At 39.8% G+C, this 25,437-nt stretch overlaps 1 protein-coding gene across 3 annotated transcripts in view; it reads left to right on the forward strand.

The window, feature by feature from the left end:
- The window catches only part of TBC1D14 (TBC1 domain family member 14), a 107,753-nt gene that overhangs the window by 66,173 nt on the left and 16,143 nt on the right, over positions 1–25,437 (forward strand). For 2 of the 3 annotated variants that reach the window (XM_032186237.1, XM_032186236.1), the window contains exons 4-11: positions 13,626–13,744; positions 15,751–15,833; positions 17,368–17,485; positions 19,063–19,169; positions 20,093–20,173; positions 21,434–21,528; positions 22,552–22,623; positions 24,007–24,135. In XM_032186237.1, the coding sequence (XP_032042128.1) occupies positions 13,626–13,744; positions 15,751–15,833; positions 17,368–17,485; positions 19,063–19,169; positions 20,093–20,173; positions 21,434–21,528; positions 22,552–22,623; positions 24,007–24,135 (804 nt within the window). Of the gene's footprint in view, positions 1–9,900; positions 9,990–13,625; positions 13,745–15,750; positions 15,834–17,367; positions 17,486–19,062; positions 19,170–20,092; positions 20,174–21,433; positions 21,529–22,551; positions 22,624–24,006; positions 24,136–25,437 lie in introns of those variants that run through there. The other variant, XM_032186238.1, reaches the window with a different exon arrangement.

Raw genomic sequence — 25,437 nt, forward strand, 5'->3', positions numbered from 1 at the left:
GTGCAGCTATGGAGGCTATTGACTAGAGTTCCTATTAGCAAAATCTTGGTCTAAGGGAATTCTGAAAGGCAACATAAAGGAAAAGTGATATGTTCTTCATTCTTCGCTGTGATTTTCCCATCTCAAAACAAAAAAACAAACCCTCAAGTTGTATGTAACCCTAAACTATTGAAAGTCCTTTGATTATTTAAGATGCCACAAAATTGCCTGACTGTAGTAGTAACTAGCTATCAATGTACAGTTACCGGTCCTCAAATGTAACGTATCTAGGGAAATCAATCTGATCACACTTGCTTGGTATGAAGCTCTTTGTGCGCAGGACCCAAGGTGACTGAGTCATCGAGCAGCAGTTTCTCAAGTCAGCTTCTTCTGCTTCTGGACAGGCATCAAAGAAACCCTTTGTGCCAGGTCAGCTGGTCAGAGCCCTGTGACTTCGCTGCTATGGTTGTGGTTCCATCCTCTCATACCTTTACTATATGGATGAAATGTGATTTTTTTTTCTCCCAGAGTGAGGTGAATGAAGTTAACTGCAAAGGTAATCTTCTGAAAAATAGCATGGTCCATTTATGTGTACATTTTTTGAACTTACACATGAAGGGAGCAAGCTTTAAAAACACTCGTATTGTACATTTTTTTCCTGATATTTTCCCCATAATCTCACCTGGGAGTGAAAGAAACTTGCAAGGATTTCCATGAAGCACTTAAACATTGTTGATAGAATTACCAGGTCTCATTGCCTTCTATTTGTAAAAATAATTGGTGACAACTCCAGACCCTCAAACTTGCAGTTCCCAAGTTGGATGTTGTTATCCTACAACTACAGGAGGCTGTACGCCTATGGCTGAGCTATGAACCACTTGTAAGAAGTAACATTCTTTCTCTATGACCAAGAGAACGGTCAGACAGGTTTTGAGCACACAAAGCTTTTCTTCAGTCCTATAAAAACTCCTTTAACAGCACTCGCTTGTTTGACTAGTGCATGTAAGGCACAGGATCACTCTCCATTTTGATGATAGGGGAATGAAAATCAGTCCAGCAATGTTGGTGTTTGCCCTACTTTTGACTGCAGACAACAAACACGAATGTTACAGTTTGGGTACAGAACCTTTCTGGTGGTAGGCTAAGGCTGGCTTCCTTTGCAATCTCGCTGAGAAGCGTTGTACGTTTTTTACCCAGGTAAATGTTTTAAAGCTTAAAAACTGTCTGAACAAGTAGTAGCATCTGAGAAGCTGTAAATGCATTTACAGTGGAGGCTTGCATGATTAATTTTTTGTATCAATTAGCTTCAGGAATCCTGCCTGAGCAGAACTGGTTAAGCCAGTTGCATTTATAAGAGATGTGTCAAAAGGCCCGGGAAGTCAGATGACAGTACTTCACTGAGAGCAGTAACCGAAGGCAAATCATCTTCCCAGCTATACGGACCGTAAGGCTGACCTTGGCTTTGTGGCCATTGCTCAAAAGGAGCACTTCTCAGGGTTGGTGCATAAAGCAGATGTAAACACCCTGTGTTTGCAACTTTTTTTTTTTCATTTCTCAAGATGGTTCACTCTCAAACTCTTTTAAAAAACTTGACATAAGGAAAGATTGCATCTTCTTTAAGTATCCTTGTCTCCTCTTGTGATCAGTCTTCAGCTGGTCACTCAAAACCTTGCCTATTAAGACTAATGCACACAGAGGAGTCAGCCCCATTGTAGCTGTATCCTAAGATGCATTGCAGTTGTCTTGCCCAAGGAGGAGCCTGAATTAAATTATTTATCTCTGTTGTGTCTCATCCTTTGTCTCAAAACCCATTTTTGAATCAGTGTGTAACCTTTTTCCCCCTTTCAAATGTGCTGGGTGCATCAATGGAAACAGTTCAATTTAACTTTAACCATATCAATTCCCCTAAGAGCTCAATGGAATTTCGGCATTTTCTTTGAGTACCAATACCACTTAAATCCAGCACATAACAACATGTGAGGCCTTTCAGTTAACAATCTTCACTCACAAATGCAGCTATAAATATTTCTTGAACTCACTTGATGCCCAGAAGTGTTCTGTATTCGGATTTCTAATGGTAGTTCCTTAACATTAAAAAGTAGCTATAGATATTAACCTAGGGATCATCATCTTTCCAAACTTACAAGAGTTTCTGTTCTGAAAGCTATAGTACTTCTTTTCATGGGGAGGGGAGGCTTTTTTTCCTCCCATATGTGTAAGGATTCAAATAAATGAATACTGGGGAGTGACTCTTGCTGTGACACCACCGATGATGAAAACTGTGCCTGCCTTAGACACAGTGGAAAACTACAGTGGTTCATGGATATAAATGTGTGGATAACAAGTTTGTCAGTGCAAGGCTTGAAGAGGAGATTGCAGCTGTGCTGTAGGTACAGCAGCAGCATAAGAGCTTTACAGCCAGGCCTTTCAGCACACTTCATTTGTTTTGCCCTTCCTGCTCCAACAAAGTCATTTGAGTCGGGTTGTTCAGCCTTGATGATCACATCATTCCTATCGTACAGATTGGTGTCGGCACATTCCCACCGCCTCCTACCAAAATGTGTTTTTTTGTTGTTGTTGTTATTTTGGTCACTTTTTTTTTTTTTTTTCCTTTTGGGGGCGGGGAATAGGTCTTTTTTGGTACCAGTAATGAAATTTCCCAACTGGGGACACAACAACTTTCTTTTAAGAGTGATGTACTAAAAGAGAGTAAATTGACATGATTTACCAGCTGTGTTTGCCTTTAATTAGATCATGACTCTAAGTGGGATCAATATTCCTGTCAATCAAAATCAGTTGTACTTAAGAGGCTCACTATGCAGTATATGATAAAGTGAAAATAATCTGGTGAAACAGCTAAATACAGTGCTTGGTGTGTAGGTGATTATATATATGTATTGATTGGACCAATAGTTAAGCTTGTAACAGTACTGGACAAAAAACTCTTACAAACTGATTTGGGTCAGGTGTCATTTAAGTCGATCTTGTTTTGCTTTTTTTTTTTTTTTTTTAAACTGATCTTAACTTTCCTGAATCATTTTTTTGGCTTTAATTTATTAGGTGGAAAAGAGTTGCAGAGCAATGGCACCTAGCAGGAATTACTGAAAGGAATTACTGCAACCTATTCTTGAGCCAGCCAGAGCTCCTGTTGAGAGTAGCATGCTTTATCCAGACAAAACAAAAGAAAGAAAGAAACAAAACAAACAAACCCACCAGAGAAGTGTGCAGAGAGCACTGACTCGTGATATGTGTGGGTTCTCGTGCAGCTCTCGTGCAGGAGCTTTCCAGATGCGTGCAGTGCCATCACGTGCCCAGCTTCCTCTTGCCCTCTGCTGATGGGTGACAGTTGTCTTAAAATACTGAACTTTTCTGAATGTTTATCTTAACTTCTTTTCCCTGTGCTCAGATGGTTTGTTTGAGGCCTTTTGAACAGGAAGTGGTTGGCTCAAGCTGGCTGCTGATTCCTGCAGGAGCTAGATCACAGCTTTGGATAGAGCATTGCCTTCGGCTCACACTGAGTTTGTCTGGGAAGGGATCACTGGAGAAATCACTGGGACTGATGCCTACAGCTGCTAGTGGTGCAGGGCTTGCATTTAGACCTGATTCACACTTTAAAGTGCTCTTTTCTACAAACTGTCTACTGCATTTTTTCCTGTTCCATGGTAGAAGTCCGGGAGTGTGAGTGAGTCACTTCCTGTGCTCTCCTCCTCTGGGCTCGTTCCTACTTGTCAGCTGTCAGAAAGGCAGGATTTAGATCTGTCACGATGTGACTGAGTTCCTTGTTTTTTTTTTTTTGTTTTGTTTTTTTTAAACAAGGAAACAAATGCAATTGTATTGGAAGAAGGCATAGCTCTCCTTGTTAGTCTGAAACTAACCTATGCTCCTCTTGTTGCAGTCTCTAGAAATAGAGGTGTAACTCTAATTTTCCTGCTAAAGGATTATACCCCAAAACTTGCATGCTGCCTTTAACGCAGTGCTATTTTATGTTTTTCTTTCTCATCTAGTTCAAAACATTGTTTGTATTGTAATCATATGTAAAGGGAATCTAGTTTTTGTGGAATTAAATAAAAATAAGTAAAGGGAGCCCTTGGCCATGTTGCTGTATACAGAGCGTGTTGTTGCTCTTGTCCTGACTTGAAAATTACCTGCCTCAAACAAATCTAATATTAAACAGAGTAATAGCTTCCATCCATAGTAAATGAAAGGGTAATTTAATCCTACAGAAGAATGATTGTTCCAGAGTATTTTAATAATAAAAGAACGTAACATGACCTACCCTAGCATCATAATCTAGCAAACAGTCTAGCTGCCAAAGTGCTGCTTTTGATGCTCCTGGAACCTCCTCCCTTATGTTGTTGAAATGTGAAAGGACAGAAAAATTGTTAAGATCATGAGGCTAATAGAAAATAATAGGCCTTGAGAAACAGTTGAACAGTTATGACAAGATCCAAAGTGTTTTTTGAAAGGAAGTGAGTTTTTATTTTTTTTCCCTTTGCAGTTTTAAAACCTTTGTTTTAGTTTTATCAGTATTTAGAGTTCCTTAGAAACTGTATTGGTCAAAAGCCCAGGAAGCTTGAGAGATCCTAAATAAGTGTAACATGGTCTGTGAGGATAGGTATTGGAATAAAGATACTAAATAGATAGAAATACAAGCTTTGTTGGTTATTGCAGTGGAAATGCCCACTGCTAGTCTCTACCAAAAGGTCTATTTTAACTCTAGCGTTGAGTTTTAAGGGAAATACAGTAAGCTTTAAATTGGCCTGTGAGATCATAAAATGTGTCTGTCTTAATTGAAACAGTTATTTTGTAGCCCAAATTGATGCTTAGCAGTAGATGGAATAAATTCACATGGCACAAGATTATTTTTAAATATAAGAAGCATTTCGTGGAAAAATGTCTGCGTTTTGAAGATGAAGTACGTAGCTCTTCGTACCTTCCAGAAAGTCTGTTACATAGGTGGAAGTTCATTCTCCTTTGTTACTAAATGAGAATCCAACATGTAGCTGGCATCTGTGAGTCTGATAGTGCTTAAACACATGTAACCACTAAGGTTTTTTTCAGCATAGTAACCCTGGAACAAAAGCAGAGTTATGTAAAGGAAGAGTCTGGAAATACTGGCACGTTTTTGAACATTGCATCAGAGATGCATTTGGCAAGACATGACTGTGAAGCAAAGTTGGAGATAAATCCTTAAAAGCAGGTGTGTTAGCCTCTCAGTATTGTGGGAAAACTGTCTGTCCTAACAGGAGACTGGAACTTGCATTGCTAAAATGTAAAATTAATTGGGAAAGCTTTAGTAGACTTCAATATGTTTTTTCTCTGTTAAACAGAAGCAAGCTCCCAAGAAACCTAATCCAAAGGCTTTCTTTGTTTCTGTTCCCATTTACACACTTAAAGCTTCATCTAAAATTAAAGAATGGGGGTGGGGAGAGATGAAGGTTTTGAAAAGTTTAAGTCTTTCCATGCTCACTAGCAAAAACAAATAAAGCTGATGTTCTCTGGCTGTGCAACGTGAATAGAGATACTGTATGGGTGTTACTGGAAACCTGGAAGGTACACGTCAGGATTTAAAAACAAAACAACAAAAAAGTACTTTTTCCTTAATTGTCTTTCTGAAGGAAGGTTGGGAGAATATTTCCTCAAATTTTACATTCTTATTCCCCCTCTCTCTCTGAGGACACTTACCTAATTTTATTTTTATCTATCTGATTCTATTTTTTTCTATGTGGTTCCTTTACATGTATTTTGTACCTCTTAGTAACTTCCACATCAGATTTTTTTTTTTTTTTTTTTTGCTGTATTGTGAAGCTCTCTTTAGCATGACAACGTTCAGTGGAAATAGTCATGAATACTGAAGACTGCAAATAGCCAATGATTTAAGATAGGTTAGAAAGTATGTTGCCTTCCTTCATGTACTTTATTTATACTAGGGGTATACTCTTAAAAATCTCATCAAAACTAAACCTTAAGTTATAAGCAAACAACAAAGAGGAAAATTTACATGTTAATATTTTCTGTAGAGTTAAATGAAGAAGGTGTAGGAGTCTTCCAATCCAAATGGATGATGAAAGATATTATGAAGCATGCAATCAATGTGAGTGCAAAAGAAGTTTTTATTAAGCATGTAAGAAATTGGCACCAGGAACTGCTTCCAGGGTAGTTTCAGGGATTAGATAGCAAGGATGTACAAAAACCACCTGAAGTGGCTTTAGTGCCTTCCTTTTCTGCCCTTTCTTAAGGACAGGCAAGTATAAAACTCAAAAAGATCAGAGATCCCTTTAGAGATGCACAAATCCTGATGAGGAAGCAGAATAGAAATTAGTGAGAGGATTTGAAAAGAGGGGCAGGGGGCGGAGTATGGTTAAAAGTATAAAGTGAAGTGCCATTTTTCACACTAATTTGGTGTATATACTGAAGTCATACACTGAACTAGGACCTGCACATACTCAGCTGCGTAGACAGCTGGCTGTGAGGATAAATAGTAATTGCGTGCTGATGTGGATATTAGAACAGCATAGCAATGTGAGTTGCTGTGCATCACGAAGTAGATGGCATTCTTGGGTCACTTTTATGCTGCCTTGAAGACTGCAAGTATTTGAGGCCATATTAAAGAACTTGAAAAATGTCATGCTCCTCTGTCTCCTTTCCTGCATTCTAGAGTTAACCTGGTGCTTTGGCCATTTCAGAATTGTCAGCATAAAAATGACACAGGTTGAAGAATACCTCTTTTTTTTTTCCCTGTTTTGTTCAGATAGTTCCTAAATAGTCACTCTGAAGAGTGTGTAATTTGAAACGAGATAGGAAAGATAAATTTTCTTCTGCAACACCAGCACATCAGCACTAATGTGAAATGTCAGAGGAAAAAGTTGCTGACGGATGACTGGCAAGGGCATGGTGCGGAGGCTATACAGAAAATTGAGCTGGAGAGATTAGTGAGCAGATATAGTTTATGTAAAATTATGGTTTTACATAAATTCCATATTCAGTGTAATCCCAATCCCTAGAAGTGAAATTTAAGGGATATACTAAAAAGATGCTGGTAGGGTTTTATTTTGGCAGCTGTTCATCCAGGAAAAAAAAAATAACCCAAGAACACTTAGCTTGTGTGCTCTTGCTCAAGCATTTATCAGATGCTTGCACTGCTGGAAGACCTTCTAGGAGATGTTTCCACTTGTTTAGTACTGTAGGGTATCAGATGGTATCAGTATGCAGGGAAACTGTGCACGTTTGTATATGCAAATTGAATTACATCCTTTTCGATGTTCTAAGTACTAGGGGTTTTTTGGTTACTGTGACTCATTGGAGTCGCTTGTAAGAGTGTGCCTCACAATCTGATTACAGATACCACATTTGACAACAAGGAGCTGTTGTTAAACCACATGGTTTGTCAGTATGCTTTGTCTCTTCTAGATAGTCCTTCACATATAGGTAACTGTTCTAGATTCCTTCCCCATTTTTTATTACAAGGCATGTGACTCTGTATGATCAAAAAAGTACTTATTCACATTTAGCACAAATGAAATGTGAACCCTGAGGGTGAAAACCATCTGATACATACAGCGTGTTGCATGATTAGAGGTGACAGACTCCTAAACAGTGAACTGTTATTCTTTCTTGGAAGACCTAAACTGGCCTGTCTAGACTTAAATGTTCTTTAACCCAACGCGTCTGTTGTTCAAAATATGATACTATGAAAATACATATACATAAAAATTGTAGAAGTGGTCCAGTGGATGGAGCATGGGACTGCAGTGTAGGGCACGTAGCTTCTAGTAGAGTGAAACTCTCTTTACTGTTAACCTGTTGGAAGATGTGTGCGTTACTTCATTCATTTTACTTCAGTGTGATTTTTGTGGGACTAAAGCTGCAAGCCCAAATTCTCTATCATCTGTAGTAAGTAGAGAGAAGCTTTTCCAGGGGATAAGGGGGTAATTTCAGAGCACTTAGAATGATGCCTAAAAATAGGTAGTGTGAGCGTCTCCCCATGTGAACTGACTGTAGTCTCTTACCCTTACTTCACTTAAGCATTCCTAATGTGTTAAGTATAGAAGAGGAAAATACTGTGGTACTGAAGATGAGAAGGATACCCTGGTAGAAAATCAATTCTTTTTCAGTTAAGCTCCATCATATTGTTATCTTCTGCTCCGGTATTCTTTCTATAACTTAAGAGGATTAAAAATGTGTACAGATAGGTAAAGCAAGTAGACCTGATGGCGCTTGAACCATTAATGAATTGTACAACTTGCCAGATCACTTTGGTAAAATCTGCAGGTTGGGTGTGAAACTTGAATATCTCTGTCAGACCCATAACTAATAAACTGATTGCATTTCAAACCAGTTCTGTACTCTTTTGGAGTTATATAATAATCTCTGAGATTATATATATATATATAATTATATATATATATAACATATTATATATATATATATATTATATCCTTTAAATATTAAACTTTCAAATAATTCCTTGATCTCAACAATCTGTATTCCTTCTCTTGAATTCTGAAGGATGTTCTCAATCAGATCTTTGCCTGAGGTGTTGGTGTCCTTAAGATCCCTTTGATTCCTGGAGTTGTATTATGTACATAGGAGCCTCCATTAAAATAGACGTTTTATGGTTTAGTATCATGTCAAGAATCTAATCTTAGTTTCCAGCCCCAAGATTGTCGCAGGTTTCATGATCTGCTACTTTCAGCTGATCTTCTGAAAGAGGTCCTGTTGCTCGCTCCTCTTCCTGGACAAGGTTTCTGTTTGTGCCAGTACGCACAGTCACGTTGCCCCGCAGCAACAAAGACCCAGAATTTACCAGAGTAGCCAAACTAATCCAGCAAAAGATGAGTTTTTAGCAGTGTAATTTCCCTAAGTTAATTTAGTGTGCAGTCACACATCTGCCTACAGTGACACAAAGAGATGGTGAGAGAGGCCAGAAGGGCAGGGAGGGCAGTTATGTGCTGTGCGCGTACCGTCTTAGATCGATCTGGTAAACCACGCTGTAAGTAACAGGCAAGAGATTGCAGATGGACCTGCAGTAGAAAGCTGTGAAGCAACAGATGGGGAGCGCTGAAGCGGTATTTTGGTACCAAGCAGACTTGAAAGCCAGGAAAAAACAATTTTCTGTTTGCTTGTGCAATCCTGGTCTGGTTCCTATCATGTCAACTGAAAGAGGCAGGAATTCCAGTGGAAAACACATGTAATTAAAGCTTGTGCATAAGTTGTCTGAGTAGCCTCAGGGACTCTTTTAATGGTGGCACCCTAAAAATAAAGACTGCTCCCGAACATCAGTGTCATCTGTGGTAACTGATTGGAGTTACCGTGTACTTTGTTTTCCACCATACAGAAGTGCCTTCCAATCTCACCAGGCTTCACTTTCTCCCTATATATATATATTTATTTTATTTTAATTTTTTTTTTTTTTGGAAGCAGAGCTGTTGGAGCTCCTGTTTGTGGACTGACAGATGGCTCTTCCCTTGGTCTAGGAGATGTGTGGTATTGATCCATTTTCAGCATGTGGGAAGAGAAGGATTTACCACAGGAATAGTGTTGGTAGTACATTACGGTACTTCTCACGGTCTGAAGTTGTTTCTCGTTTAATAGTTTTAACTTTACACAAATGCCTTCTGATAGGGGTGACGAGCTAGCTTGGGACAAAAAGCATGAGGATTGGGGCTGTGGTGCTTGGTGCTCTGCCACCCTTGTGGCACTGACGCAAATGCCTGGGGCAGGAACGAAGCCGAGGTTCCTCGCTCGGGCGGGGCGTTCCTGGGGCAGCATTAGGGCATCATTCCTGCTGAATAACACCCTCATGAATTAGAGGACGAGGCTTCTCCCCGTCCCCGCGCCGCAGGCCTGGCCGGGCGAGGCGGAGCGAAGCGCCGGGGCTCGGGGCGGAGCGGGGCGGCCCACGGGGCCGTGCGGGCCCGGGCGGCGCCGCGGCGGGGAGCCAGGGCCCGCCGAGCTCCCCGGGCATGGGGCTGCGGCGGCGCTGCCGGTGAAGGAGGGCGGCTTTCATGGTGAGCGGGGCCGGGGGGCTGCGGTCGGGCAACGCGCGGCTGCCGGCGCCGGGGAACCGCCTGGTGGAGGCGGCGAGCCCCGGAGCCGGGCTGCGCCCCTCCGGCCTCGGCTTCCCCGCTCGCCCCCTGCCCCGCGGCCAAAAGGCGGCCACGGAACCGGGGGGACCCGCGGCCGAGCAGGCCCAGCGCGGCCCGGCGGGGGCCGCCCGGGGACCCGCGGCGGGCAGCGAAATGGCGGGGCCGGCGTCCCGGCTGCTCGGGGCCGAGCCGCGGGGGGGGTCGCTGGGTTTGTGCTCGTGGCGGGGCTTCTGCCCGCCGGGAGAGCCCCCGGAGCCCGGCTGGAGAGGAGCAGGCCTGGCAGGCAAGCCCCGGTGAGCCCGGAGGTAAGGATGTGCTCCGCATCGGAGGTGTGCGAGCGCTTCTTCCTGAAGGGAGCCTGAAGTTAATGTAGGTAAGCGAGCCCTAGCTGTAGTTTAGGATGTAAATATCTGCTGTGTTATTTGTCATCGTAGGGGATTCGAGTCTGGTTTAAAGACAAAAAGCTTCAAATGAGCTATTGTGTGCCCATTGCGGTATGCTGAGCCGTGCAAATAGTTCTGTGTGCTCCATCAGCAGATACTTGCGAGTTTGGGGAGGCTTCAGTCCCTTTCAGAGCTGTAGCACACAATGCGATGCTCAAATTGGCATTCCCTTCCTACCGAAATAAGATCATTTTGAAGTGCTTTTGTTCCCTCTGAGTCTTTTCTTTTTTTTTTTCCCCTTCCTAATTCATACACAGCCTTGTCACCGATCTGTCACCAAAGGACATTTTTATTATGTTTAGCTACTACTGAAAATACTACAAAGGACTCATATGGCTAATCTGATCGAAGTGCCACTCCCATTTTGTGTGCCGGTCTGGCTGCTTTGCTGTAGGGTGATGCTGAGTAAAGCGCATCAGTGAATGCTTGCTGAAACGTGGGATTGGCTTCTGCTACTTTAAGAGCTCTGAATAACTGCACTAATACCTCACTGTTGTAACTGGCCGCCCATGCTCTGAAATATTCTAAAATAAAACATTCTTTGGTCAAGAAATTCCTGAAGGGATGATATTCGTAATGCTGGGCTGGGAAAGTTTGTGCCTAGGCGAATGAGATTTCCAAATTCTACTGAATGAAATGAAATCCCCATTGCAGTTTTTTTGCACCTTCCAAAAGCAGTTCTGCTCTGTAGTTGGCTTTCAGCGAAATAGGACCCTGAGAATAATTTTCTTAAGCAAAAATCAAGCAGCTTTTGTGGAACTTCTGTAATAAGCGTTGGGTGCTTGCCCTTTAATGTCAAGCTCTGTGATGCTCTATGGTGATCAATATGGGATGATTTCTGCGTAGTTGCAGTTTCTTGTGGATGTCAGCTGTTTTTTCTGTCACTAGTAGCGTCTCAAAGGAGTAAAACCATTAGATTTGAGAACAAGGTTCACCTCGTGTCGGGAAGCAGTAATGTAGGTTAATATTTGACTAGGTTAATTCGTGAAAAATAGCTACATCCTAATAGAAACTAGGAGAAAAATAGGCATTTGCTTCATTGCCCTAAGTGCAGTGGATGTGCTCTGTGGTTCGTGGGTCAGCAGAGGCACGTAATGAGGGTACACTCATGAGCTGGTCACCATCAGCTGCCTTCAAGGAGCTATTAAAGCAGGGACAGTGCCTTAGCGTTCGGAATATGCTGTCACAAAAGCTTTTCTGCTATATCTCTTCGCTTATTTTCTCAATAGATTTTTTAATAGCTTCATCAGTATGAGCTCTCTCCCTTTAATGGTCAAAGCTAAACGCTATTTGGTAGTTTAAATACATTTTTCTTGGTTCTTTTCCTGGTTTTCAAGCTGATGTCATGCATTACCTGGTATTAACGAGTGAGGCATTCCAAATTCATGACAGTGTTTCCCGTCACAGCAATGCAGGCATCACAGGATTGATTGCTGGGACAGAACCCTGGTAGCAAACAAGGGAAAAGTGTTTCTGTGTCCCAGGAGCTTCACTCAACTGCTCCTTTGAATCCCTCAGAACTAGCTAGATCAGGAATTGAATGGGGCAGCATTACCATGGAATAATTTGAGTGGCTCTGTGTTCATGTGTGTGTTTTTTGTGTGTCCTTTAAGGAGGAGAAGGCCTTTATATTAGTGGTAGGCATCCTGTTTTGGTTTGAGTAATCCAGGCTGTTCTGGTTTTTGTTAGCGGGTTGGATCTTTTGCCCAAAGATTTTTTTTAATTATTTTTTACATCTTTGGTAGGCTAGGTTGACAAAGAAATCAGTACTGTTTGAGGAACTGTTTGCGCTAACAGGAAAAAGGGGAGGAAGAGACCGTGTTTGGGACACTGTGCATAGTGCTCAGTTGCAGTGCTGAGTTTTCAGAGTATTGTGCATGTGTTTTCTTTTTTATGTAATATGGTATAAACAAGCTGTACAGCAAAGCAGGCATTTTTTGGAAGTGACAGAACTAATGATAAAGTTTAAAGTATCTATGATACACATTTTATTTTTCTGTAGGACTCTTTGGCCATCTTTGTTCCTGTACTTAGTGCTTGCTGTAGTGTTTCACACTTTGGGATAGAAGGGAGCTGTGTAAAGGTTGTTTCATTCCATTAGATCGTGGGTTTTCTGCATTTTCTTCCAAAACGGTGTTTGCAGGAAAAAATTGTATGGTATGTGTTACCCTAGGCCTCAAATGTTGATTGCAGTGACGTTGATTCAGCGTGGAGGGACCTCTTGGAGGTCTGAGGCCCCTCTCAGACCAGAGCCTGCTTAGATCAGGACCCCAGGGCCCTCATCCACCTGAATTTTGAATGCCTTCTAGGTTGGAGGTTCTACCTCATTTCTGGGAACTTGTAGCAGTTGTTGTCTTCATGTTGTAAATCCAAACACCTCAGAGACCTTGTAACATCTTTACCACCCTGCTGTTTCTGCCTGGAAATCCCTGTGAAGAAGGGATTTCCAGGCAGAAACTCTGAAGGCTGCACAAGACCAGTTCCTTCAGCTTCAATTCAGGTGTTGTCCTAGCATCAGGGTGCCTCTTTGCTAGACTTGCTGTGGTGTGCCAGTGTCTGTATTATAAACACAAGTTAGTGTTATGCTCTGTTATGATTTAGGGTTGTCATACTTCAGGGCATTATAAGAGGGCTCTTTTTGACCATAATTTTAACCATTTTTGCTGTCACCGACCTTTTGCATCTGAAAATAGCGTGGGTAGGAGAAATCTTACAATGGGACTTTAAAACTCCAGCAGTTTTGGCTTCAATTTCAAAACCATGTAAATAAAAATATTTTAGATAGGTCTTATTTTATACCTCAGATGGTTCGTGCTATTTCAAAAGCTCATACTTAGCAGTATTTTATTAGTGCAGGCTTCCAGCCAGAGGAATGTGAGATGCTTGTATGAGTAGAAGTAATGAAAGAAAACATGGAAACTCATTCCTACACTTAAATTTTACCATTGTTTTCAGTTCTGAGGTGATGCTAGCTGAAAAGCTTAAAAGGGACTGCAGTTGGGCAGAAATTTGAAAGCAATATCTTGATGACTCTTACAGACCCTGTGTAAAATCTCCTGTGCCTCACTGTGGTGTCCTCCACTCTTGTAACTTGTCTCCTCTTTTGCTTCTATAGGAATATGAAGAAAAAACTGGTCGAGCTCACAGACCACTCTCTCCTAAGCAGAATGTGAGGAAGAATCTTGATTTTGAACCACTCTCCACTACAGCACTTATTTTAGAGGACAGACCAGCGTAAGTTTTGGGAAGCACCTCAGTGAGGGTCCCTTTAAAATGAGGCTAGCAAAGCTTTTCTTACTGTATTTGATCACTTTAATTCACACAAGTGATTTTAATTTTAAAAACATTTTTTTTTTCAGGCTAGTGTATGTGCAAGTGGAGTAATTATGAGGAAAATTATTCAAACAAAAGTAGTGTTATTTTGTAGTAAAAGCTGTGCCATTTAGTGGAAGATGATAATTAGGAGAGCAGAGCTTTAGTTTTGAGTAATTCTAGCTTCCGAACATGAGTAAGGGATTTTTCTTTTCCCTGAGAGAACATAAAGATAAAAATGAAGCTGGTATATGCTAAAGAAATTTAGAAGCAAGGATATGGTGTCCTGTTTGCACAGAGAAAGACCAAACCCGCATAAATAATGAAAGAATATAATGATTGTTCTGCAGTGGGATCAGCATCATGTTATAAAGGTTGACAAGTACCTGAGAAGTTGCTTGCTGCTGTTACTGCAAAGAGACTCTGGTCTTTGCAGACCAAACCCCAGAAGATTAGTTTACCGTGGTTTACTAAATTTCACAAGTTCAGTCATATTTAGACAATTCATGAACGATACACATTTTTCCAGACGTGTTGTCTGCATTTTTAACATTGCTGTGCATTGGTAGAAAGAACTGTGCTATGCCAGTTCTTTGTACCAATTTTTGCTTTCATCAACAAATGTGTATGAAGAATGCTCATATCAAACTAGTTTAGTGTAGGGTCATTTAAGACCTTTTTTGGCTGGTAGGCTACATGCCAAGACTTCTTGGAACATCTAGAACAACCTAAGTGATTATTTGTTATAGCAGGTTTTCTTGTGTACAGCTGGAAACAATATGTACTAGCTTACTTGTTTTATTTAAAACCTGTCTCTTAAAATCATTCTCTATGTGCGATGCTTTGAGACATACAGCGTTCAGCTAGACTGAATTAATGCTACGTGACAGGACAGCATTCAGATTCTGTGTTTTTTCCCTAGTGTTGTTAAGCTGAGGAGCTTCTAGCAAAAAAGTTTTAAAAGATTCTAGACAGTTGAATCATCATTCTTTTGTCTAGTGGGGGAAACTGTTCTGAGCAACAGTCATGTCCTTTAATGAATCTGTCTAAAACAAAAAAAATCTCTCTGAATTGTTTACTTAGTTTACGTTTTTTTATTTTTTTTCAAACCTGTTAGGATTTAAGTAATTTATTGTTGATCTTCTGCAACAAAAGAAAATTTAAGATTTCCAAAAGAAATGCAGCGAGATATTTTGCAAAATGGCTGCTCCTGGTTTCCTACTCACCTGTAGGGTTTAGGTAAAACTTCCAGGGAAAAATCGGTTAATATTATATGGTCTCTCTAGCTTTAACTGGAAAAGGTTGCATCTTAACGGAATCTTAACAGATACATCATCTCACATATATGACAATGTCATTAAGAAATGGAGAATATATGGAATGACTCCAGCTCCGCTTACTGCTGTACAAGTGAGGGCGAGGAGCTAAACCTTCTGGAAAAAAAATGGGGTCTCTGAGATCAGGGAGGAAAAGGAAGCTGGTGTGGCAAGTGATTACTGCATGAGTAAAGAAAATTATGGATGTAGTTCTTAAGCGAGGTACACAGTGAGTGAATAAAGTTTTCTGCTTTTATCTGTAGAGATCAGTTTAAAAATAAAACCACCAGCTTGATACGACTGTTTTCCCTTTATTTATGAAGATTAGTCTGTGGGCTCAGTTGGTTTAATAATAAAAATGCTGAAATTACCAAACAAAAGGAAATTAGTCAGCATATTTTGTGTATAAAAGGAGTCAGTCATAGCTGGTCAGTGTTCTTTCCTTTTCTTCTGCTGACTCTGGCAAAAAAGATATTTCCAAGAATCTGTTGGACTACTTTTTGATCAAATATTTTGACATGAGGCAGCATTATGCCTTTCTATTAGAAGTGTCTAGAATTATCTTTAGACAGGCATGCCAACTTTAAATGCTGTTTTTTTTATTAATTTAAGGAACCTCCCAGCAAAACCAGCAGAAGAAGCTCAGAAACACAGACAACAGTACGAAGAAATGGTGGTTCAAGCAAAAAAAAGAGGTGATGGAATTTCTTGTCTTCAGAGGAGAACAATGAAGTTGAGGGGTTTTTCTAAACCTGAAATACACTTGTGTCATTCAGTTTTTCTGTAACATGAGAGAAAATCAATCCAGGGAAGAGGGAAAGATAAAAGTAGTTTCATCAAAAAGCCCCTCCTTCATCTGAAAAACATTCCAAGAACCTACCAGGAAAGAATTATTTTTTAAAAGAATTTCTAACTGAAATAATTGAGTAGCATCTGTCTGTAGGTTTAAAAAAATACTAATATATTGAATTAGCCTATCAGTCAAATTGAGAGTAGATTTTTTTAGAGAACTAAAAATCTTTGATAGTTTTGTGTCAGGAACAGTTTGTTGAGGCTGTAGTATGTAATTACATATATTTTGCAGATAGGAAATGTCTTTATTTTATTTGATAATCTGTCTCCCACTTCAAATTTACAAACTCCTGGAAGTTGTGTGTCCAGGGAGAGCTTCTGGAAATATTTTTTTTGCAGCCGGCCAAACCCCTGAGCCATATGAAATGGTGGGAAGATGATAGGAACTTAAAACTTCCTTGCTTTCTGCAGTTGACATTTTAATAAAAATAGGCCATTTGAACATCATAGATCTACCAGGGAAATTCATCCTCTTCTGTTGTGTGACTCCCATGTCAGTATATCCATATAATGGTTAGTAGCCCAAGGGATCTGTTCTTTTGTTGCATATATGATAGTTGGTTTGGAAAAAAAAATGGAGTAATGCTCAGGTTAGGCATTGGGCCAAACCTCTGTGCTGTCTTTACTGGATGGGAGTACGTCATTCTGCCCATATAAATACCCAGTAAAACATTTTCCCTATGGCCACTCCTCAGATGAACAACTTGGCAGAGTGATGTGTTGTGTAGACATCAGCAAATCAAAGTGTGGAAGCGTTGTTCTCATACAGAGAAAAATGCAAGCCCCCATTTAGACAGACTTAAAAAGAGCTGGTATCAAAGCTGAACGTACTGGGAGACAGTTAGCGTGGTCCAGGCACAGCTTCTGTTGGGCTTTAAAGTGGACCCATCGGGTTGTATGTGTTTTTTCCAAAGACCTTGGTACATGGTGTTCTTCCATTAGTTTTCCTTGCCACGTCAGTACTTTCCCATATTGTTGATGGTGTGTGCACGTGCACACATTCTGTATTTCCACTGTGATGCTATAAAGAGCGCCTGCCTGCATTTGTTAAATTGCTTGTCTAACAAATTTGCTTGTGGGAAAAAAACAGTAACTGATGATTCAGGAAGAAATACTGAATGGGAATAGAAAAATATAAAATGCATTTAAACCGAACATGAAAAATGTACGGTCTTATTCTGAAAGTTTCCAGTATGTAGATCTGTGATGTAGGACACCAAGATAAACCATATGTTAAAGTTTTAGAATCAGAACAGTCTGCTGTAAATTTGCGTGTATATCAGGTGATTGTACATGGCAATGTAGTCCCGTGTAGCTAACTCTGAATTATTTTTTTCCTGGCTTTATTAAATTGAAAAGGAAATTGTTTTCCCGCAGAGCTTAAAGAAGCCCAGAAGAGAAAGAAACAACTGGAGGAGCGCTGTAAGCTGGAGGACAGCATAGGCAATGCTGTTTTAACTTGGAACAATGAAATCTTGCCCAACTGGGAAACTATGTAAGACAGTATGTTATACTGAGTTTTAATTAAAGCTGTCAAGTCTGTGTCGTAGAAAGAAGTTGTATAATTGTAAATAGAGTCGGAAGCTTTTGTTTGAAAGTCACCTTTGGGCAACTACAAAGAAAATGAACAACATCAGCTGCCTTATTTTGATAAGGTGGCTAAAAGCAATGCAGTTCTAATTAATTGCAATTACTTGTCTTTAATGGAGGTTGAGAGTATTCAGAAACTGACACACTGAGAAGTGGTCTGTGGTAGAAAATGTAAGAGCAGAAAGTGTAATGCTTAAACGCCATGGGTTTATCAGAAATGAGCTTTCCTTGACTACTTGAGCTTGATGTTTCAGTATCAGATGTGGATTGAAGTATGTGTACGGTACTATTAAGCATCTAATTAGTGGCATACCTACAGAGATAATCAAGTGATGGAAAAGAAGAGTAGTGAAAAAGTTACTGAAAAAAATTGATTACTGAAAGATTTTCTACTAAGACACAGCACATGCAACTGGAAAGTTACCTTCACTCCCCAGGTTTTTCATGGATTTTGCTATTTTGCTAGTCATTTCCAAAAAAAAAAAAAAAAAAAAAAGAAAAGACAAAAGCAACAACAACCCCCCCCCCCCATCCCACGTGAGAAAAACCAGCCTAACAACTGAAAACTCCATGTCTTTTATAACTGCAGTTTGCTGGATCGTGGGATTCAGTTGTCCTGAGAACGTGTTAAAAGTATTGATGGAAATCATTGGAAAATTCAATCGAACTGAAACAGTAGATTCCCTAAAAGGAAACTGTAGATTAAAAGCCCATCTATTTGCTGTTTGAAGATGCTTGTTTTTATTGTAAAACTAAGCACACCTTTTCCTGTTACCAGTTTACAAATACAGAAATTACCCAGTGTATTCCACATTTTACATTTTAATTCAGAGTCTGCATTTAGGTAAAAGCATTACTGTGTTCTTTGTCACTCCCAGAAACTTTAATTGGTGCTTCAGTGATAACCTTTTCCTCCTTTGACCTTCTCAGATTGGAAAATGTCAGCCCTAGCCTGTGTTCTGCTAAAATGCCTCTCATGCTCCCTCCTACTGTTGCATCTTGTTATGTTTTGCTGGCGGGTTAAAGCTGCACAGCCGGATAGAAAACTGCACGTCTCATTTGCGCAAGGGGGTGATGAGTGAGGGGAGAGGATAGACCTCTGTAGCTTGTTTCTGTATTTACCTTTACATGGAGCTTTAGGCCTCTCCAGACTTAAGGCTATGCAGTGGCAGAGGTGTGGATCTCTTTTTCGCTCATTTCTGTCCCTTCTGATTCTGGCTTGATCGTGTTGGTGGCAGATTGCAGTTACTGTGACTGTAGTGCTCCTGTCAAAATAAGTCATTGTCTTGGAAGGAATGAAGCTTTCCTTTACAGTTCAAAGCAAAATAGTCCTAAAGAATCGATACACGAGGATCTTGTTTGACTTTTTGGCCCACTGATGTTCGTTTTGGTCTGTATCCCTTCAGCCATGCTAGGAGGGCACACTGATGATTCATCTGACAATGAAATATTTCTTAGGAGAATACATTTTCTTTTAAACAGGTGTTGTTCCCGTAAAGTTCGAGAGTTGTGGTGGCAGGGCATTCCACCGAGCGTGAGAGGCAAAGTCTGGAGCTTGGCAATTGGCAACGAGTTAAACATCACCCATGGTGAGACTGTTGTTTTGACCACTTTGTGCTGTCAAGGGAAATAACAAGGGGATAGTCTTGTATTTACTATGAGGTATCAGAACGTGATTTCTGAGCATGAGGTATTAGTTAATTAGGTTTTATTGGTGGTACTTTTACATGGTTTGTTCAAAAATACTGTATCTTTTAATCTCCTAGTTGTCATAGGGCTGCTGCTGTGAATTGCTTATGATCATTACCATCTCTGTGTCTTGCTTTGATGTTAGGTGGAGATGGTTGGAATTAATGACTCAAGATTTTTTTTTCCTAATTTAGGATTGCTGTTCATTTTGTAATGGCTATGACTATGCATTCTCTTGAATTAGATCAAGATGTTAGGCTTGTGTGAGATTAAAAAACCTCTGGGAAAATCTGTGCTTTTGTTCATGTGTATGTTTGTGAAAACAAATAGCGTGCTGCTTTGGACTACAGGAAAACAGGTCTGAAAGAGCAATTAATTCCATTTGCTTCCAATTAATTATAATATGGAAATGCTGTGGACTGCCTGTCCTCTTGCTGTATTGTGCTGCTTTTCTGTGTTTGTTTTAGTTACCGTAGCTTTAGTTCTTGCATTGAATTTGCTAGGCTTATCCTAGTTATCCATTCAGACTGTAACTTTGAATGTCAGAGCTCTGTAAGTGCTTGAACACAGAACGTAATTGGTGCCTAGATTGCCTTTACTTTCCTCTGGCTCGTAAATTACAGGTCAGTGGAACAAGTCTTTCAGAACCATAATCTACTTAAAAATTCAATTAGTGTGTTAGAGGTACTGCTGGTTGTAATGACTGCAGCAACGTTGCTCGTATGGTTACATATGGTACCACGTATGGTAAGTGGATAGAACCCAACAGTGGGCATGCGTGTATGCAAATAGCAGCTTTGGTTTTCTGGTTTTCTTTTTCCAGAACTGTATGATATTTGCCTGGCTCGTGCCAAAGAAAAATGGCGATCACTTAGCACAGGAACGGCTGAAGTAGAATGTGAAGGTATGTTTTTCGTTTTAATAATTTAATAATTTATGCTGTGTTACAAAATACAAGACTTGGTAAAATTGTTCCGTAAATAACAGATTTTAAACAACAAAAAAATTCACCTATAAAGATGAGTCTGGAAAAAAAAAATAAAGCTTTTTGTGGAAGCAAAATGAGCTGTATTCTTAATACATCAAACTTGTTCATTTTTCTTTAAAAACTATCTCCAGATACAGTTCTGGTATTACAGATATTAATTTGTAGGAAAACTAGGAAGGTTTGGGGGCTTATAAATTGGATTGCAACACTAAAATATTTTGCTGCATCTGCAGTTTTGGAATTGAGACTCAAATAGCAGTGGAAAGTTACAGTTTGGTCCCATAGTGCATCTTGGAGTCTGTCTCTGGGGCATGTTTCAGAGAGCAGCAATTTATTTTTGCACATGAAGTGGTTTGAGATTTACTAATTGATTAAAAGAGTTGTATTTTTTGAGTGAGTGTTAAACTGTATATGTAGATGCTTGAAATTTGCCTTTGGTGAGTAATTACACTCTGAGCAGAAAAAGGAGAACTGGTATTTATCAACAGAAAAAAAAATGTTTTTAATTGGAACCCCCCTGCTTTGTTCTCTTGAGATTTGGTTTCCTGCATCTTAAGTGCAACAACATCTAGTACATTTCCAGCTTTATCTTGCACTTTATTTTCTGGGATGTATATCCTCATTGTTATCCTGATTGTTATATGCTAATACTATTTGCAAGTAACAATTCTTTGTTTTTTTGATTCTTCATTGTGTAGCAGTAGGTAGCTCCTTAACATATTTAACCAGGACAGCCAAAGTAGAAATGAAACTTTTGGATCTCTAATGCTTTAGAAATTTACTTTGTGTGAGATCCATTTCAGTTAGAGTGTATTGTGGTGACATTAACTTTAACAACACATACGAAGAGTAAATAAACGTGATTTTGGAAAGAGAGCTGATAGTAATAAAGATAGCTGACATCCATCCTATAGATCCCTGTAGATCTTCTGCCCATCATGACCTACCCACAGAGGCATCTACTTCAGGAAGCATTAGGAAGCCTCTTTGAAGGCTAAGGGTCATAGGTCAACAGGCTTGCATATGTCTTTTCATATGTCAAAGGATACAAGTGACATCCCTGGCATGTCTTGCCTTGTCTCTTTCTCTTTTCCCTCCTTGCTTTATAATACGGTGTGGGGGGAGAATAGCGTGCAGTGACCTATGTAATAAATGCTGTAATTTTGGCTTTTGTAGATGCTGGATTTTCTGCAGCTGACAGAGAAGCAAGTTTGGAGTTAATAAAACTGGATATCTCAAGAACGTTTCCTAATCTCTGTATATTCCAGCAGGTAAGTAATGTTAACTTTTATCATGAATACTCAGAGAAATTAAGTTTACAAAATCTTGTTCATCCCTGGGTTGAAACAGCCCACTGTGATCAAATCTGAAGGAACAGACCTCTTGAGAGAACAAGTTCCTAGAGCTTTTGGAAGTTTAGAAGAGACTAACTCTAAGGTACTCATTGGGAGGAAGGAAAAAGCAATCTGCTGGCTTATCATTATGTCTTGATTCATCTAATTAAGTTCACACTGGTTTCTGTCTAGGTGATACAGGTTAGTATTTCCTAGTCAGTGAACCAACACTGTTAGGTTGCAAATAAATGGTAAGTGAGAGAGAACACAGCTCAAGCAAGCAAAATTTGGTCACCCTTTTTTTGCTGTTGTTCCATGAAAGGCCAATGTAATTTGTGTGTTTTTGGTGTGCTTTAATTACGCATTTTAAGCAAATATTTTGTCTTTCTATACACAAATTTCAGCATGCTTATTAAAAAATTTAGATTTTGATGAATCAGCATTTTTGGGTTGAAAACTTCTCCCTTTGGAAATTCTCAGCCAGTTATCATACTTCGTGTAAGATATGGCAGCTGTTAATAGTCTACAACATAAAATTCTTTCTGGCTATAGATGTCATGCTGGATACGATCTGTGTGTGTATGTTAGAGCATATTGTTGTTTTAACCATTCTCTTCATGATTGCATTCTGCCTCTAGTCTAATAGACAATGAAGTAGTTCTCATTAGTGCTCTGCCTTCTTGGCACAATTGTCAAAAAGCTACTAAGCTATACTGAGTCTCTTAGGCTTACATGCCTCTTGTACAAGAATATAATGCGTAACTGATGGATTGAATGAACTGTATGCATCTGTAACGTAAAGCTAAAGATTTTTTTTGAAGGAGATGGGGGTGTTCAGAGCTCTAGAGGGAAACAACGCATCTTTAATTGAAAGTAATAGATACTGTCTGTAGCACTGAAGGGTTTTGAACATGTTTGTTACATACTTAGACATATTGTCTTGTTTTTGTTTAATTACAGGGGGGTCCTTACCATGACACGTTGCACAGTATTTTAGGAGCCTATACTTGTTACAGACCTGATGTAGGCTATGTAAGTGAATCATTTTTTCGTGTGGGGTGGGGAGGGAGAACAAGGAGGAGGGAAGAGTGTGTTAATCAGCTGTAGACCAGCATTAAATTATTCTGTGAATAATTATGGGGTTTCTGTGTGCTTATATGCCAATACATGCTTGGGAGGTGTGTGTCATATATAATGGTTCTGCTGCTAAATTTAAACTTTTTAATAGGTTAAGTCATTGGAAAGCTCAAAAGTACATATCTTTAGTGCTTGAAAATTGGTGTTGAAAGAGAAGATGTAGTTAAATTGGTCCTTTGAAGTACACACTGTTCTTAATGGCAGTGTTACTGAGGCTGTTCTGTTGAATTGTGTTTCTTACTCCTCTTGATACGCATTTCTGTGCCTTAGGGTTATGAGCTTCTGGAACTGTCTGTAAAGCAGCATCCATCACAGCCACACGAGCTTCCTCAAAGTATTCAAAGTAGTGATTATGAAAGGACCAAGTGGATTTCAGATACTTTATTTAGTCTGGGGGAGAAAAAAACAAAACAACAACAACAGAAAACTACAGAGCAGGGATGTGTTTAAGAGCTCGTTTATTTGGGAGCTATTGTTTTATAGAAGGCAAATGTAGAAAAATACCATTCCTGTTCTGTGAGTAGCACTGGCTACTTGGCAACATCTGAACGTGACTGCCTGGAAACTAGAAGAAGAGCAGATGAGGTGGTGTGCTTCATTTGGCGTGGAACCTGTTGTTGTGTTAGGAAGGAGCTCGTTCCTCAGGTTTGCAGGAAGGACTGTCACACCTCGGTCCATGTGACCCTGTGATGGCAGCACTACACCCTTAGGGTGGGTGAGTTTTGCCTCGGTTCTGTGCCAATTCCATAATAAGCTTGTGGAAAAATGTAACAATATCATGAGTTTATGGTAAATGAAACACACACTTAATTTAAAATGCTGCTGGTTGTCAAATGAGCCATTGCAGCTCTTCAAATCTACCAGGTTACTGATTGAAAAAGAAACATGGGTAGTCTCTAGTGTCCTAGTACAGCTTTTCAGAGATCAAAACATATATGCCCTATTCCTATGAGAAGAGGGACCAGAAAAAAAAATCTTCATTCAGATCTTCAGAAAGGGCTTCATTCTGCATAGTTGAGAGTGATGTCATCCTGGCCTTTTTTAGGAATTTTACTTGGAGTCTCTGAAACGAGGCAACGCGGGGATCGTTAGCTTCCGTGCTCTCAGCATTCAATACCAAGTGGTTATGCAGGTTAAAAATTCCTCCCTTTCTGAAAGTTTTGAAAATTCAATAGCTCAGTGAGTGTGTTAAATAGTAGTGATTGCAATGACAAAATGGGGCAGTGTTCTTGAAAGAATACAGTTCTTGTTGAATTGTGATGCTTTTTCTTTCTTCAGGTACAGGGCATGTCATTCATAGCAGCAGTATTGATCTTGAACTTGGATACTGCAGATGCCTTCATTGCTTTTTCTAACCTTTTAAATAAACCCTGTCAGATGGCATTTTTCCGTGTGGACCATGGCCTTGTAAGTATGCAATAAAACTGTAGTCTACATACTGTGGATATGTTGAAAAACAAAACAAAACGAAACATGAGCTCAGTAGCCTGGAAAATGTCTGAATTTATTTTAAGGCAACATGCTTGATCATTTTTTGTTTTTTAAATAGCAGAGGCACACATATTACCCCTCCTCAACAAACAAACAAACCAAACTGGAATTAAAAACTCCCCACCAAGCTTTTGAACAGGCAGGTGAATGAAGTTGTTCAGCTGCTGAGTATTTTATGATGCTCAGAGAATAGTCATGAGAATATTATTGTAGGTGTTCTTGAATTTGAGCACTGTAGATGAAAGCCGAAAACAGCTTAATAGTTTTAACAGTGGTTTGAAGGTGCTTTTTATCCCAAACTAACACATTGCTTAAATAGGCTCCCAAAAGAGCTGGATTTCCCATCTCTTTACTCTGTAGCAGTTACGTTTTCTAGATGGCATGGGGGAAATCAGATGAGCAGACAGCCCTGTCCTCCCCAGTTTTTAGTGAAAGTTGGGTGCCTCATTCACACTCTGTTGTCTGAAATTCTTTGTTAGCATGTATACTGGGCTACTTGTGTACCACAGCAAAGTAAGACTCATCTCCTGAAATACAATTTTAATTTATTTTTGAAGTGTATTTCAAAAAAATTATGCCATTCTGTATTTCCTTTTCACTTATTTACCCATTAATGCTGTAAAAATAGGGTCAGCTTTCTCAAGGGTTTAAATGGGAGAAATAAAGCAGAGGAATGGGTAACATCAACAGTGATCACTTGCATTGGTTAAACAGTGGGACACTAGAGATCCTATTGTAATTTTCTGCTGGAAAAACACGTGTAATTTCTTGTTACAGTTTCTGGGTCTCATCAGTTGTAAATGCCTGTGGGAGATGTACAACAGCTCAGACAGCACTGCTACAAGCTGTATCAATCATCTCCATAACTACTGTTTGAAAAAGGAGGACACGCTCACTCATGCAGTGTGTAAATACAGATCTTTTGAAGCTGGTTTCAGAATTAAATTTTCTAGAATAAGATGTTTATTAGCTGTAACGGTGTTTCTAGTTTCCCCTTGGATAGTGCCCTTTGGTTTTGTTAGCTTAGACAAGCAGAGGCTACGTGATAGAAGAATGCTTGCAGAACAGGAGAGGTGGTGCTACATGGAGGAGTATTAACGTACTGTGAAATTGCAAAGCCATGATTCACACCCCAAGGAAAATTTTGTACCTAGTGGTGAGACAAAGTGAGATGTTTTTGTCTTCCTGTGGTTAATCTTCAGATCTGTTGTGTATGCT

The sequence above is a fragment of the Aythya fuligula genome, chromosome 4 (genome assembly GCF_009819795.1).
Source record: "Aythya fuligula isolate bAytFul2 chromosome 4, bAytFul2.pri, whole genome shotgun sequence".
Lineage (NCBI taxonomy): Eukaryota > Metazoa > Chordata > Aves > Anseriformes > Anatidae > Aythya > Aythya fuligula.